The sequence below is a fragment of the Leptodactylus fuscus genome, chromosome 4 (genome assembly GCF_031893055.1).
Source record: "Leptodactylus fuscus isolate aLepFus1 chromosome 4, aLepFus1.hap2, whole genome shotgun sequence".
NCBI lineage: Eukaryota > Metazoa > Chordata > Amphibia > Anura > Leptodactylidae > Leptodactylus > Leptodactylus fuscus.
In genome coordinates this window covers 83,587,432-83,604,062 of record NC_134268.1, presented here as the reverse complement: position 1 = coordinate 83,604,062, position 16,631 = coordinate 83,587,432, and the positions used below count along the sequence as shown (strand labels likewise).

Below are 16,631 nucleotides of genomic sequence, written 5' to 3'. Positions count from 1 at the left end.
GCTATACCACATCTACAATCTCAACCTTCCTGATAGCACTGGACAACTTGGCTGCCCTGTATTATGCCACTTGGCATCATACAGTAGCATTTTTAAGCAACATAGTGTTTGTTGTTTTTGTTTTTTATAAACTGCCCTGACATAAAAAAAAGTCTGTGTTCCTAACCCCTCCTCCCTGTACTTCTACCTTGGGATATTTGTCTATGTGGACGCTGGGAGGGAGGGAAAGGAAGGAGAGGAGGGTATAGATGGGGGCATGAGTGAATGGCACAGTACCTGCAGAGCGCCGGGGTGCTTGTTGTTTTCTCCTGGGCATCCTGCTGGGGCAGCGTGGTGGTTTCCGCAGGACTTCTCCAATCCCTCTGTGTTCATGCAGGACACGAGGCAATAAAAAGATAAAACAAAAAGAGGCCGGCTCAGGAGCTTAGAGGTGCGTGGGAGACAGGAAAGAAAACTTTTGCTTTTCTTTAAGTGTGAAGCTGAGAGGAATAAACTAGAAATGAGTGATGGAGTTATACCCAAGGCAGATGTGCTGGGTTTGCCTCTCCCTATGGCGGGGGGCTTTGCGAGGGCAGCTTGGCACCAAATCCAGATACACGTTTACACGCACTGCTTTCGCATGGCAAGTTCCTCTTTGTAATATATATCTTTATTCAGATTTTTTTTAATGCAATCTCTGCTTCCCAAAGAATTGGAATTGCAATTCAGTACAGAAATCAGAATGACAACCACAGGATCAATCTGAGCAGCAGTCCAGATCCATGCTTTCTGTCTGTGTTCTTCATACAATTGTTCACTGGCTGCTCCCCTAGAAGATGGTAAGTGCAGTCACTCCCCCTACAGCCTTTATCCAAGATCAAACAAGAGTCTCAAAAGCTGCAACTTTTCCCCCTCTGCCTTCAGCTTGTGGGTCTGGGCTTTCTGTGGATTGCCAGGGCTTGTTTCATTTCTGCTTCGCCTTTCCCAGCAGCTGGTTGACTCCCGAGTGTCCTCTCCGTCTTAGCATTTAATGGCAGAGCAGAGATGTAGTAACACGAGAAGCACAGAGATACATACACTGGGTGGCTTCCCCACCTTCCAGCATCCCCGGGAATTACTTCCTATTCTTCTTCCTCGCTGATCATTGATACAAATGCGTGCTGTCAGGTAGAAAGCATTTTGCAAAGAAAGAAAAAAGAATGGTACGTTTATGATCTCGATCTGTAACAAAAAGCAGGCACAAATAAGCTTCTTGCAAATGTAGGTTTAAAAGAGTTAGTAAAAAATGGATTTTCAGAGCAGTGGAGTGAAGTGATCACAGGCTGTGCATAAACTCCAGGGAGAGGAGGAGATCCAGCGTCCCTCTCTTCTTTTTTTTTCAGTGTAATATAACACACACATTCAGATCCCTGGGCTTCTCAGACACTCTCAACTGATAGACAGACACATCGAGCTGCCTTTCCTGCTTCACTTAGTTACTCCTCCTCCTCCTGCCAACGTCACCCTGACACTTTCATACACATCTCACACAAACCACACCTGTCAATCTATTTAATTGCTTTGTTTTCATTTCTACCATGTCTGTTTCTCTCTCTCCCTCTCTATCCCCCTTTCAAGATAAACAGCAAGACAATGTTAAGGAAGACTTCATACATCAGGAGAACACAAATGTCACCGCACTCATTGCAGACTTTATTCTACATAGCTGCTCATTCATTAAATAGCAAGGACGTCTCACACTCAGAATTCTGCAATTTCAAGTAATTGGGGAGGGGGGGGGACTTCACATAGCTGGACCCCTATTCAAACGATATAAACATCGGTCTTTTCTTCTATTGTACGGCACTACGGATTATGCTGGTGCTGTAAAATTTTCAATATTTATAGCAGGTTATTTCCTTTACAAAATATATTCCTATGATATTAATGTCCCATTGATAAAGTGGCACTATATAAGTATTCAGTGTTTATTACACAGTATGTACATGACATGGTGATAGTATAGGCCATATATCATTCTCATATAGACTGCAGTATTAAAGTGATGGTCCTTATATCAGGTATATGAGGCGACACTGAGATTTTATATTCCTTAGCACTTTAAAGGCATTTTCACACGCTGCAGATCTGACACAGATATCTCTGCTATTGAAAACTGTTCCGTACACGTAAATTGGGTTATTTCTGCCGCGTCTGCTTGGCATTTCAGACACTCTATTCGGATCCATGTTACAGTCGTAGAATTTTCTGCCGCATATGAATACACACTTAATATTAAAAAGCGCTTAACACTCATTATGCAATCCTATTCCTTATATTAGAGGGTACTATTAGACTATTACATGTGACATATACTGTAAAACCCACTTCACAATGCATATTCAATTAGTCCAGTAGTGTCAGCTTACATGTGACATGTATGTAGGGATGAAAGGGAAGTAATTAGCTATTGGTATTTCAGCGTAATTGCTCTTTGCTGCGAGGAACGTATTTCTGCCGATGCCTTTATATGTAAAGTGTTGACAGTAATCTAAAGTCACATATTAATCTGGGTGCCAAGATTAAAGTAATAAGATTGTGTATTGTATCTCACTGCGGTCAGGAAACAGTTAATACTGCCACAATGAACATTAAGCAGAGCGTTTAGATCACATAGTGAAAAAATCAGGCTGTATAGTGAAAAAAGAGAAAGGGAAGGGTTAATGCAGCCTGGCCATGGCCCTTGCAGAAGGCAGTGTGGCTTTAGCCCTGTGTACCTTGCAGGGGCTATGGAGAGGACACTGGGCATACACACCGGCCTGTCCCACTCAGACACGTGCAGCATTCTTCTACCAATGGGCCCCACACAAGAGGACCCTTTGATGTGGAGAGGTTTCCACCTCCAGACATGAAAGGCTTCCCCAGCAGCTGGCTTCTCAGGGTTGATTTGTATCACCTTGTGAGGGAAGTGAACATTTCACATGGGAAGAGGAGGGACTTATCAGGGGGCAGACGATTACTCCTGGGCACCGTGAAAGAATCACAATGCAACCTTCCCTCTAAACTTTACTGACCCGTTCATGAAACCCACCCATACTTAACTCCTTCATCCCTACGCCTATGTAGCTCGTATTAAGCCGAGGCAATGTCTCAATAAACAAACTGCTTGTTTCTCCCTCAGACAGGCAGCTATTCAGGCTCCATTGTTGTCGTTGTGTTTCCCGTACGCCATGGGTTAATAAGTACAATACAACAGGTAATCTGCGTGCACAAGTTTCTTGGATTGTTGTAGCTGTGGGGCGTATTCTTACTATTCAGCCAGCTCTTCAGTGATTTAGAGGAAATAAACAGCTGCCTGTTCAGATTAGTAAAGGAAGTGCGATTAAGGCTGCACACTAAGCCTGGCTGTAAGTTTTCCGAGGGTATGGCGAGCAAGGGCTGTGCTGTATGAGGAAGCCGCAGAGAGTCGGTTTGGTTACAACGTGCTGCACAGAGATAGTGGGAGGCTTGGAGCCAGAGCTCAACTTTCTTCCTGTTTCATTTTAGTGACGGTGCAGGGGAAGATCAGCTCCAGGGGATTTGGCTGCTTTTCTATCTGCTGCTTTTTTTTCTCTCCACTTTCCTTGCTGAAGGTTTGGGAAAGAAAGGGGTGGGAGGGACGCAGGCAATAGCAAGGCTGTGTCAGTTTTGCATTGAGAGACCCGCCTAATTATTTGTTTCGATTGCATAGTGCTTTCCCCAGCCTGTGCAGCAGCAGCCTGGGTGCCTAAGCCGGCCTGTGTGTGCTGAGTGACGGGCAGCAGCAGGACGTGGCCCAGCCTGCTAAAGGTACAAAGTGCAGCAACAGACATGAGTTCCCTGCTTGTCAGACCAGGGCTGAGGTTGCTGGGTCAGGGCTGGCAGTGGAATAGAACGTGGCCACTGATCTGTACTGCTCGGCCCATTGTGGACATGTCTTACTCCCACCACTTTGTGGATTTTAAAGGCTCTTCTATCCCTACCTCTATGAAAAAGCTGGTGGTCACTCAGCTGAGCCCAGACTTCAGAAAGGCTGTTACTTTAATGCCCAATGTGCCAGTGCCAATTCCAGGGGATGGAGAGCTTCTCATCAGAAACCGGTAAGCAACTTACTACTGTATTTCACCTCTACTAGTGCACAGTTTCCATTTTTACACTGGCACGTTCCCTCTCCTCTAAAGCTGACACGCCCCCATCAGCAGACATATGCCCTGGCAGCAGACCACAGCCATCTATAATCTTTTACAAAGCTAGTATACTGTGGCCTATTTACTTTATATTATGTGATGCAATCTCTGTTTCCGGATCAGAAGGCTGTAACCTTTGCACTACAATCCCTCTCATGCACTTTATGTATCTGCAGATCATCTAGTCTTCTGTGTACTACACCATAGCACTTGTATGCATGTAATAACCTGCAGATACAGTATGTACAGCAGACATATACAGTATAAAAGTTTCATGCAGCCTGGAGTTCACTTTCACTGCAGCCCATTAAACATTGTTTTGCTTCTATCCTTCACAGGCCAGCTTCATTCTTTTCCTTCCTGTGATCCCAAAATAAGTTGTACCCGCCGCCATCTGGCGACTGTTAATTTTATTTTACCATCATTCTTTTCAGCACCCTGCCAGGTTCCGCCTTGTACAGACACATGTCCTGACACTTCTGTATAGCCATTAGCTGCCAACCACAAGGCACTTCTTCTTACCTGGCGTACAGGAATAGTATATGTAGTGGGAGGGGAGGGCTGCAGGTTGTTAGTACAAGAGAGATAAAGCAGCTGGATGAAAACCTAGAGAAGGGTATAAAGTCCCTCCCAGTATGAAGGAGAGTGAGATGTGCTCATCCAGTGAGTGATCCCTCTCAGGGTGTTTGTTCTGTACGTCACTAACCTTTAGGAAGCATTGAATCACCAGGAAGGGAATCACTCCATGCAGTCCACAGCTTCATGTCTGCTAGCCCTGCTGTCCCTCTTCCCCATCTCTATCATCCTGGTCATCGCCTTCTTTACCCATGAGAGACGCAACCTACAGGCAGAAGTAAACAAAGCACAGGAGAGCATTGCATGTCAATGGCATATCTTATCATCACCATACACTATATACAGAACTATTACATTTCCTTGCTCCTTGTTCTCTATTAAACTCCATTATTTAAAATATATATTTTTTTCTAATTGAAAAAGTTAACTCTTTGTGAGTAGGAGTCGAAGCAGTACCCAAAACGTGTGAATTGTGTGTGTGTGTGTGGGGGGGGAGAGATCCATTTAAGATGTTGTTCCTTAGCATTGACATTGATCCCATATATGCCTTAGTTATGAAATAATGATACAATCTGATATTCATGTACCATACGTAAGCTATTTGGGAATAATGTCATCCATCTACCATCCCAAACTTTATGCACCTAAGGAGAACCTAGTTTAAGACCCATCTAAATCACAAGTACAGAGCAACCCCCCTCCCCATTAAAAAAAAAAAACAAAAAAAAAACTATAGACCCTCCTCACAATTAACTCTTCAAGTTCAGTCCCAACTTTTCAGCTCTAGATACTGTCCTTTGTGAGTCTACACAATAGCTTTCACGAGAAAACAATACTATAACAAAAGTTTCCAAACTCATGAATAGAATGTGTTGTGTAACATATATCTGTGTGTATGTATATATATATATATATATATATATATATATATATAATATTCATACCGACCCACAAAAATAATGAGGGTGTGACAAGAAGAAGCTTTGCCACCTTTCCTATAAGACCTGGGAACACCCTGGTATGTCGCCATTTTTTTACAATGTTGTGAGCAGCCTCCCAGCTACTGTACCACACATGTATATATTTCAGTGAACCTAAGCTAATCCCAGGACCTCTTTCTTCCCATACAAGAGCACATCACTGGTCTTTAAGCCAACCATGTGCTGAGTTCTTCATGTTGTCCTTCATATTTTCCTCATTTCTAATAATATATATATATATATATATTATATATATCTTGTACCACTAATAAAATTCTGTTTAACTCTTTCTCATATGATCATTTTAATGATACTCATAAGTTTTTGATATTTTATTGAACAAAAAATTCACCAGTTCTGTTTTCCTAAAGGTAAATATAATCTGATGCATGCACTCTTCATTATTTTTCCTTTTATTTTTTTAATTTAAATTTAATTTTTTTTTTTTTTTTTTTACATTTTTGAAATTTAGGCATTTTTTTTTTATCCAGGTCTGTTTTGTCTTATTCTAAGTAACTATTGAGACTCCTATGAGTAATCTTTACAAACAACGTATCACATTGTTGAAGGACTGTCTACGGGTGTTTAACAAATCTACTACAGTTAGATGTTTATATAGACCTATATAAATAATCCTGATTGACAAATAATACAGACTGCTCCTTGGCTGTTCGCAACATAATTGCCATAAAAATAATTTGGTGAAAAAAACCAGAGCTTCACAATGAAATTGTAGTGATTACATGAAAACGCAGTTTAGCAACTGTTTCCTATTCTTGCTGATTTTCTAGCAATTGTGATTAAATATGCACATATTAATAGGTACACATTATTGCTACCAACAATTTAAAAAAAAATTATGCTATTTTTAAAAAATATTTTGTGTAATTTTGAAAATGTTTACAATTGCAAAGTGATTATATGGTAAATGTATTCCCAACATACATGTATAATATAAACAGGAACGTTACAGTTAGGTTTATTGCATTTAAGAAGGGAAATTTAAAGAAATATTATTTTTTATGTAAAAATATTCCTGTGACACATATTCTGATCCCTATAGTGCAAACATTTTTTCGAACAATGACTCCAAAAATAGGAATATTCCTACTGTACTTAAAGAAGAGGGTCAGCTGGCGTTACATATATTTTAGAGATGACTGCTTGTATGAATTATTTTCCTACATTGTGTGCAGCCCCATATAGGATAGAAGGAGAATGAGTTGTGAGTTTGTGATAGTAACTTAGATTAAGAGGGTACCTTCAAATACCCCAGGGCAACCACCAGGGCATGACCTGTTCTATCATCTCATATCTACCTGAAGTTATTCCTGTCTGATTTCAATGATCATCATTTTGCCTATATTAACTCTATGCTTTTGACCCATGAAGGAGAAGAATTTCTAGCCCAAAACTTTCCTATGATGTAGACAGGTCTTGATGGCTCTTGGCCTCAGTACATGTATTTGTATGTCATATATAGTACACCGTCGCTTTCCCTTCCAAATGCATATGTATTCATTTTTCTTTGGATCTACTTTGCTTAGATACAAAGAAAGGAATTCTCATAATAATTGATTATTATGTAGAAACTGTGTAAAAAAGTAGTTACGGTGTCCTCTAAAATCCGCCCTTTTCTCTATTGCCCTCCAGACTATTTCGCTCACATTTTCTTTTTGAGAAATTCATTTCATTAGGTTTATCGCATGATGTTTTTTTTTACTATACACTTTTCTTTTTTGACTGTGCAAATCCCAGAAATTAAATAGATCTTTCTTTTAGTGACCACGTAGTGACCTATCAGTGTTGAGGAAGGTGCAAACAAAAGGTGGGCATACCAGGCTGTGATTTATTATTATTTCCCAGCAATTAACCCCTTTTACAGTTGGAGGTGCCTGCAGCTTGTTTGCTGACACTTCAAACACTGTGCGGGTTAATCTGCTGTGCCCCTACCTCTCCTCCTTCCACCAGCTTCCTCAGCCCCCCTCTCTTTTTCAAAGAGGCTGTGTGGAAATGGGAGTGTTCCCTCTGGTCATTCAGTCCCGGGTGTGTCTGCAGTGTGTGTGTGGATAGAGTATCAGTACTGTTATCAGTACTCTGACTGCTGGTTGACACAGACATGTAAGGGTTAATCATTAGATATTCCTCTCTCTGAACTTTAACTGTATTCAATTTTTCGTATATGTATATAATGTAATGCTTGGATTAGAAAATGTATGTATTTGACATATATATATATATATATATATATATATATATATATATATATAATCCAGGTTGCGTTTTTTGCTTTATCCCGGAGGTATTTTAAATCAATTGCTTCCATACCCCAAAATTTGCATGAGGTTTGTCTCAGAGATTTTGGAATCTTCTTTTCCAATCTCTTCTCTATGGGGTATGGGGGGTGGACAGTTTATCAATGTGGTCATACCACTTCTAAATGTCTTGGTAAAACATGATCACGTACAAATATGGTTTGCGAAGATTTTCTGGTTGAACTCTTTAGCTTCTCTGTAGACAAGTGGTGGCGAACAAGGCCAGGTACAGGCAATAGTTTGCACCATATTAGGGATGCAGTATAGCATACCTTACATTGCCAATGCTGACTGGCCAATCCTGTTGTCCATTGTCTTTAACAGCATTCATAGAAAACACAGAAATGTCGCTCAAAACAGAACCGATAGCTGATGTTTTCTAATTTTGGTGTAGCTTTCTTCTCTTCACCTGTGAGGGGCCAGGACAGATTCCTTCATTTATATAACTCATGAAATTCTACATTATAGGAAGTAGAGATTATATGCAGTGAGGGTCTGAAATAAATATTCTGTAGGATCCCATACTCAAAGTATCTGATTCCTTTATGATGCAGTAGTCCATTTGTTGCATGTTGAAAGGTGGATAAGACAATTTCCTATGGGCAGTAACTTTCCTTACTCCGTTATAATCTAAATTCTATAACATCCATATTTACTTAGTGTTGTCCCACTATATATTATCAGCGTATTAGCAAGTTATGCAGTGATGCCATCTGTACCCCCATGTAGCCACATTTCCATTTCTTTTTCTTAGCTGTATTATAACATATATTTAGATAGATAGATAGATAGATAGATAGATAGATAGATAGATAGATAGATAGATTAGTGGTGTTAATATATGAAGTGTTTTATTTTATTTATTTTTTTAATAATACCAAATCAGAACTAATAAAAGAAGGTTTTATCCTTTGCTGTTTTGGGATACATTTCTGTTTGTTTGTTTTTAAATCAGCAGAAACTGATCTGCATGAACCTGGCCTTCAGCCTCTGCTCACATATCTTCAGCCTGGTGCAGTTTTTGATCCATTTCAAAAACCGGTGTGTGCAGTGCTGTAGTCTAAAAAAAATAATATAATAAAAATATAGTCAGGCTACAATGACTCTATAGTATCTAAGACTTCTTTTATAAACCCGCTGGCAGTCTCTTTTGTAACAAGAACTACACTTTATCCAAAAGATAGGGGTTATGGAGTTATAGAAAACTTTTTTTTCTATATTTTTTTTATACATTGTATACCTATCCAAGAAATCTTTTGCCACTCCTTGTCACTGCTATAACTGGCTATCTGTAAAGAAAATCATTCACAAACATTTACTTTAATCTTCTACCAAGTAAAGAGATGTTATAAGAAATTTAAAGGGACTTTATCTCCTTTACACACCATAAGTCACCAAATGTGGTGCCCTAGCGTTAGGCTGGGGACACATGGGACAACCACGTTACATAATTTCCATCTAGGAAATTCAGCATGGCATTCCTCTGCATGCCACTGCAGGAAACAACACATGAGCATGGGGGATTATTGCTGTGGCTCACATGATGGTCTATCTGCAGGGCATCCACGGTGCATTACTAAAGTTGAAAACTGTATGTGAGCCGCAGCAATAGTTGACTTACTGTGGGATTAAAACCCACAGGCGCAGGTCAATTTGTGCTTCAGGTTTTATTTGCAGCAGGTATATGAGAGATGTATCATCCACTGTGCACATACTCTGGATGTAGTGGTGCAGGGGAACCATTGCTGTGTTTGCAAATGTCCGTAAGCAATTACTGCTCATATAGCCCTGGCTTTTGTGGATTCACAAGTGGCAAATGTTATTGCATTAATTTCTGCAGTACTGTCCGATTTATATAACAGGAACTTGTACAAATCCATGTGCTTGTGCCTGATTTTTTTTTTTTTTGCAACAATACTTATGTTAATCCAGCCTTATCCCATAAACGTGTATCTTTGCTATAAGATGTATGTAAGTTGTATGTATTCTTCCTTCCCTTATGTTCTTTGAAATAATATGGGGATGAAACCAATATGTCCGTGTGGCCAAAAAAAGTGAAGTGCTGTATTTGTACAGTGTCAAAGAAGTCTTATTCCGCCACTAGAATTTAATCTAATATGACAAAATTCCTTTGCACCTTGGTACGTTTTATACTTGTCTGTGTTCCAATCCCTAGTTTGAAAGTGTCTTCCAAACGTTGCTCACGTTTAGCAGATTTCATAATGTCTTCTCACTCTGTGGGTGAAACCTTCCCGCCCTGATTTTTCCCGGGCACCTACCTGAATTATTGTCTGTGGCCGCAGATAGACATCATATGACAGTCAGATGCAGACAGTACAATGCAATTTAGCAGAGAAGATTGCGTCATATAGGAAAATGACTATAGTCATGTTACATGGCATGTTACATATGTTACATAGGTCTTGCTAATGACAAATGGTGAGAGACAGAGCGACTATACAGTATGCATGTCTTTACAGATTATTTTAATCCACAACACTCTGAAATTATGGCAATGATCTGCAAAGGTCTGGCAATATGATGTGATGCTTTCATGATGACTGTTGCTTCCTTTGTAAAGATGACAAATACTGCTGTATGGAAGTCCTTATAGGTAGCAAGTTAGTGACGTATTATAACTCCTCAAGAATGGTTATTCTATTGGCAGATCCCGGATCTAATGATCGAGGAACATGGTATAATTTGTTTGGATTCTTCATAATATATTTTTGCATCCACTGGTCCAAATGGAGTGATCATGAGAAGCTCAAAGAAAATGAGAACTATACATGTAAAACAAGAGCCTATAAATGGTGCATGAATAATGACCTTAACTCTGAAGACACTCTGTAGTAAACCTATATGAAACTATATATCTACCTTGTCTGGTGTCAAGGGTAAGATCTATGCAATTGGTATCAAGAAGCATTCCCATCTCCATTACTCCACTGCCATCAATGTCTGAATGCTGCAGCATATCTAAACATTTTGCTGACCAGTATCTCTTCAAGGTCACTGTCTTTCCTGCATCATGTGATAAAATGGACAAAATGGAACATGACAATCACTTCTGCATACTTCAATGGTTTACACGGTCCCTTGACCTCATTCCTCTACAGCACCATTGGAATGAGGTATAAAAGTTCATAGCATGAACATTCTACCATATAACCTGCAGCTAGTGTAAGATGTCACAAGTACAAGGGCAACTGGTAAAGATGAAGAGCCTATGCTGCTCACAAGTATTGAAGAAACAGGAATATACTCAAGATTACTAGTTAGAAATGATGGGTTGTTGAGTAATGGGGTAAATATGTTACTATATATTACTCCATAGTAATTTAGTCACTAAGGCAGAATTTCCATATGTTGATCTACCAAGGCAGTCAAGTTCTAGATGGACGTATAAAACTAGTATAGAATAAAATGATGTAAGCAGGCCATTGGCAGGTTCATTCTATATACTTGTGTATGAGGGCAGTACAACAGTCCCTTAGTCAGCTTGGAGGATGACCAATATTTAATACAAATAACCAGGCACCGCTTTTTTAAGGCTTGATGATGAGCATTTTTTTTGCTTTTTGCATCAATGTGCTCTGAGAACCATTGCGTAAAAAAAAAAAAAATTCACTGACTCTTGGTTCACACCTGCACTCAGGTTTCCGTTTTTAGGAACCTGAAAAACGGAAACCTAATCCACTTGAAAAACAGTTACCCACAGACCCCATTGACTACAATGGAGTCTGCTAGGTTTCTACCCCATTTCTGCCTGAAAAATGCAGAGAGAAAACTCCTGCTTGCATTTTTCAAGCAGAAAGGGGGATGGAATCTCCAAATTGGATGTAAGTACAAATGTGAACCCAGCCTAATATGAAGGCCCAAGTCATTTTTTTAATTGAACCATTATGTATTGAATAACTAACTTTTTTCAGGTCTTTGAAAATAAAAAGTAGTTTCGCATTTTTTTATTTTTTTTTATTTTGGGTGTCCGAAAAGCTGTAAATAGACTCAAACGTTACCATCTTGGTTTTCAGTCAACAAAATAGATACTACATTCAACTACTGTCTAAGTAAACCAGTTATGTCTTGGCTAGAGTGAACAGTGTTCTGCACATAATACATTCCTATGGATAAGGCCCCATGTAGCAAAGATGCTCAGTCAGATGCCATATATTTGCATGGTTTGAAATACACTATTCCACCATATGGACAGCAATTTTGGGCAAAGTGCAAGTTTTTAGTAGAGATACAGCAAGTCATAGGAATGTCCAACGACGTGCTGCAGCTTCTTCACACAACTATTGGACCACCTTGGGTATAATATCAATTTTCAAGAACTGGAAAACACCTTTAGGCTAAGGCCCCATGTAGCAAAGTGCAGCAATAAAACGATGCGGAAATGTATTGATTTTTTTTTTTTTTTTTCAGAGTTTGTCATTGCGATTTCAGACCTTTCTTTTGTGAACTTTCTGTCCCTATTATGCTCAAAAGGCAGGTATAAGGGTACGTTCACACAGGGGTTTTTGGTCAGGATTTTGAGGCCGTATCCGCCTCAAAATTCTGACCAAAAAGACGGTTCCCATTGAAATCAATGGGAGCCGGTCAGTTCTTTTTTTCCAGGAGCCGTTTGATCCGACTCCTGGAAAAAGAAGTGAGATGCTTGTTCTTTCAGGTGGATTCGCCTTGCGACATCTGCCTGAAGACACTCCCTCACGACTAGGCCCTTTCCTTTGGGCCTAATCCGGAGCGGAGTGCACGGCTGGATGCCGGTGTACTGCATTGGCATCCAGTTGCAGCTACCCGTAATTTGGACCGGAACCTGAGGCCTTTTTTTCTGAAATGTGTGGATGGGATTAGCCAGCATCTCATCCATTTTGCAGGTAATGTTTTTGCAACGTTGAGACTATTTTACTAAATGACTTATGCTGGTAAATGAAGATTATAAATGGCCTGTATATCCTTCTTGCATGTGTATATAAAATAAAGAAAACCAAAACATGACTACAGACATATTAGTTACATGCAGATATTTTCATTTCATTCTTTTATTATATTCTGTAACTTAGAAGTATTTGCTATAATGGATTTAATATTCTGTTAATGTCTTGAAACTGGAACTCTCCTTTTTAACATTTCTCCTTTTTCTTTGCCTCCAGATACATTGGTATCAATGCTTCGGACATAAACTTTTCATCTGGCCGATATGATCCATCTGTAAAGCCTCCTTTTGATATTGGATTTGAAGGAATCGGTGAAGTAGTCGCCCTAGGGCTCAGTGCGAGTAAAAATTTCACAGTTGGGCAACCTGTAGCCTATGTTAAAAGTGGTGCTTTTGCTGAATATACAATTGTATCAGCTGATATCGCTATTCCTGTGCCTTTAGTAAAACCAGAGCTTTTAACCTTGCTTATCAGTGGCACCACCGCTTATATCAGTTTGAAAGAATTTGGGTACCTGTCTGAAGGGAAGAAGGTTCTAGTGACTGCGGCCGCTGGTGGAACAGGACAATTTGCTGTACAGCTTGCAAAACATGCCAAGTGCCATGTTATTGGGACATGTTCTTCTGAGGACAAGGCCAGATTCCTAAAGTCTATCGGCTGCGATCTTCCAATCAATTACAAATCTGAAAAAGTGTCTTCAGTCCTAAAGTCAAAATTTCCAGAGGGAGTAGATGTTGTGTATGAGTCTATTGGAGGGGAAATGTTTGACACATTAGTCAACTGCTTAGCTACAAAAGGTCACCTTATCATAATTGGTTTTATTTCTGGTTATCAGACACAGGCTGGTATGTTGCCCGTGAGATCAAGTGCTTTACCTTCAGTTTTACTACGCAAATCTGCCAGTGTTCATGGTTTTTTCTTGACCCATTATATGTCTGAGTACAAGGAAGCATTAATGGCTTTGGTGAAGCTGTACCAAAGTGGGAAACTGGTGTGTGAGGTGGACTATGGAGAACAATCAGCAGAAGGCAAGTTTACTGGCTTGGAGTCTGTATCCCGAGCTGTAGACTATATGTACACAGGGAAAAACATTGGGAAAATTGTAGTGGAATTACCTCACCTTGTCAACAGCAAGCTGTAAAAACAGAACAATGATATAAATCACATTGAAAATGGTACTTTCTGCCGGGAAATGTCTAAAACATGTTGTCGTTAATGGATAGTTTATTAAAAATCACTATCTAGGTGTTGGTAAAAAGTATTCATTTCTCAAAAAATGGCTTATTAAAATTTTAAGTACCTCAAAGGTGTTTGTACCAATTAACCTTACAAGTGCCTAAAGAAGGAACCAAATAATATAAAAAAAAAAAAGAAAAATGTAAATATAATCAATACTGTTTGATTTATTCTGTAAAGGAATTCTTGATTGCTTTATAATTCACTTCTCCACTGTACACCATACTATTCTCTGAGCCTGCGACATTATTTCTGAAACTTGAATGTATTACACAGCTGAGGCCAGGGGCTAGCCTCTGGAGTCAGAAAATACTCAGACTCTGGGTGGTTCATGGGCAAGATCCCACCCCTCCCGCCATCCCTCAGATCCCCACGTGATGGGGATGGCAGCAAGGAAGTCCAGTAATGGCTTTCTGACTGCCACTCCCTATAACACTGCACTGGGGATCAGAGATCCTAGGTTCAAATTCCATTGTGGGACAAGTTTAAAGTGTTAAAAAAAAAAAAAGTTAAAAGTAAAGTATAACAAATAATAAAATGTGGTGTTTTTTTTTAATTAAAAAACATATAATGTAAACAAAAAAAATAAACACACATATTGGGTATCCCATGTATGTATAAATCTATACTATCCAAAAATAGCATTATTTATCCTGTATGGTGAATGCCGTAAAAGGAAATCTACAACAATACACAAAATAAAATATTATGGTCCCCTCACTTCCACTAATAAATAGCAATAAAAAGTGATCAAAAAGTCTTACATACCAAAAATTGATACCAACAAATACTACAACTTGCCCTGCAAATAAATCCCTTACATAGCTCCACCAGAAAAACTGTGAAAAAATCGTTCATTTCCAAAATTGTAATAAAAGAAATATAAATATGATATTGCGGTTATCCTAATGAGCCGCCGAATAAAGTTGTCATGTCATTTTTGTAATGGAGTGAACATCGCATAAATAAAATGCGGAAAAAAAAAAGATAGAATTGTAGGGTTTTTTTCACATAGAACCCCCCACACCCTCCAAAAAACATTAATAAAAGGTAATCAATTATATGTACCACAAAATGGTGTAAAATTAAAATACAACTCCTCACGCAAAGAATAAGCCCTCACATATCTATGTCAAGAGAAAAAAAAAAAAAAGCTATGACTTTTTTGGAAGGCAGGGAAGGAAAGTATGAAAAAAATTGCCAAGCATTAATGTACAACCTACCCTGTTTCCTTTAGTCTAAGGGCCCGTTCACACGGAGTAAACACGCGTGGATTTTGGCAAAATACACATGTAAAAATTAGACTCCCATTGACTTCAATGACATTTTACACGTGTATTTTTATGTGTATTTTGATGTGTATTTTTACACGTGTAAAAAAAAATGTCATTGAAGTCAATGGGAGTCTTATTTTTACACATGTATTTTGCCAAAATACACACGTGTTTACTCCATGTGAATGGGCCCTAAGACCCCACACAGTGGAAACGCAGTTTTTTGTGCTGCAGATTTTGTTGCGTTTTTTTTTTAGCTAAATCCAAGAATGGCTACAAAAGGAATGGTAAATATATAGGAAGTTCTTATACTTCTCCCTTCTGATCAACCCACTCCTGGCTTTGGCTCAAAAAACCGCAACAAAAGCTGCAACAAAAAAAGCTGCTTTTCTGCAACGTGGGGTTTTAGCCTTAAAGGGTTAACTAGAAAAATCAAAAGCTAATATTTAGCATAGACACAGTTTATATAGACATGTTTGTCATATTTTTCACTTATTCTGTTGTCCAATGTTCTTGAAGATGTAAAATAAAATCATACAAAATGGATTATTAATAAATCGCACCTGGCTCCTATACTTTTCTCCTGGATATTTTTTACACTTGCTCACATCTCTAGTCTTCTTAACCTCATCTGAATGTGTAAAGGTCTTGGTTTAAGAACATTATTTGTGTCAGTAAACCACTCAGTAAAGATTTTGCTACTGCCATAAGGTCTTTTGCAAAAAAAGGACTTAAAGGATCCAAAATAAATTTCGGCTGCGTGCTGCTTAGCAGTACTTTGTCTCAATTGCGTAACTTAACAAGCTGATAATTTTCTTTCAGACATCAAACAATTGCCCAATTACTAGGGAAGAAACAGACATATACTTTGGGCCAAATCCAGAATTTTAACTCTTTGTAGATTTCAAACAGTCTGGCGTATGCTTTAGATTTGGCGGCTTTGTTAATATTTTGATAACTTTTTGACCTCTGCTTTATGTACTAGTATTACAAAGCTTTACTAAGTATCGGATCGGAATTCTGAAGCCACCAGTCTGCATTTGATCTATTCTGCACTATTTGCTTACTGCAGTCGACAATGCTCCGTACACAGGTATAATTTTAGAATTTTGTTTGCCCTTTGTGGCAATAAATGGTTGCAGCTTTC

General features: G+C 39.0%; 2 protein-coding genes across 7 annotated transcripts in view; one reads left to right on the top strand and one right to left on the bottom strand.

Moving 5' to 3' along the window:
* Positions 1-5,010, bottom strand: part of TSHZ1 (teashirt zinc finger homeobox 1) — a 77,440-nt gene extending 72,430 nt beyond the window's left edge. The window contains exons 1-2 of one of the 5 annotated variants that reach the window (XM_075270724.1): positions 4,686-5,010; positions 277-1,200 (exon numbers count right to left, since the gene is read on the bottom strand). In XM_075270724.1, the coding sequence (XP_075126825.1) occupies positions 277-316 (40 nt within the window). In that variant the 5' untranslated portion in view covers positions 317-1,200; positions 4,686-5,010. Of the gene's footprint in view, positions 1-276; positions 1,710-2,773; positions 2,906-4,685 lie in introns of those variants that run through there. The other 4 variants (XM_075270725.1, XM_075270726.1, XM_075270727.1 and 1 more) reach the window with 4 other exon arrangements.
* Positions 2,994-15,525, top strand: PTGR3 (prostaglandin reductase 3). 2 transcript variants are annotated; one of them, XM_075270728.1, is made up of 2 exons: positions 2,994-4,076; positions 13,191-15,525. In XM_075270728.1, exons 1-2 carry the CDS (start codon positions 3,808-3,810, stop codon positions 14,113-14,115), a joined length of 1,194 nt encoding a protein of 397 aa, XP_075126829.1. In that variant the 5' UTR covers positions 2,994-3,807; the 3' UTR covers positions 14,116-15,525. The 2 variants fall into 2 exon arrangements, with proteins under 2 accessions (XP_075126829.1, XP_075126830.1); XM_075270729.1 differs by lacking the exon at positions 2,994-4,076 and adding an exon at positions 11,069-11,168.
* Positions 15,526-16,631: the final 1,106 nt, after the last annotated feature.

Excerpts from the sequence above, each read along its gene's own strand:
- PTGR3 (XM_075270728.1), top strand. The coding sequence starts at position 3,808 with ATGAGTTCCCTGCTTGTCAGACCAGGGCTGAGGTTGCTGGGTCAGGGC. Across the intron at positions 4,077-13,190 it reads GAGCTTCTCATCAGAAACCG|ATACATTGGTATCAATGCTT; the intron begins GTAAGCAACTTA and ends CTTTGCCTCCAG.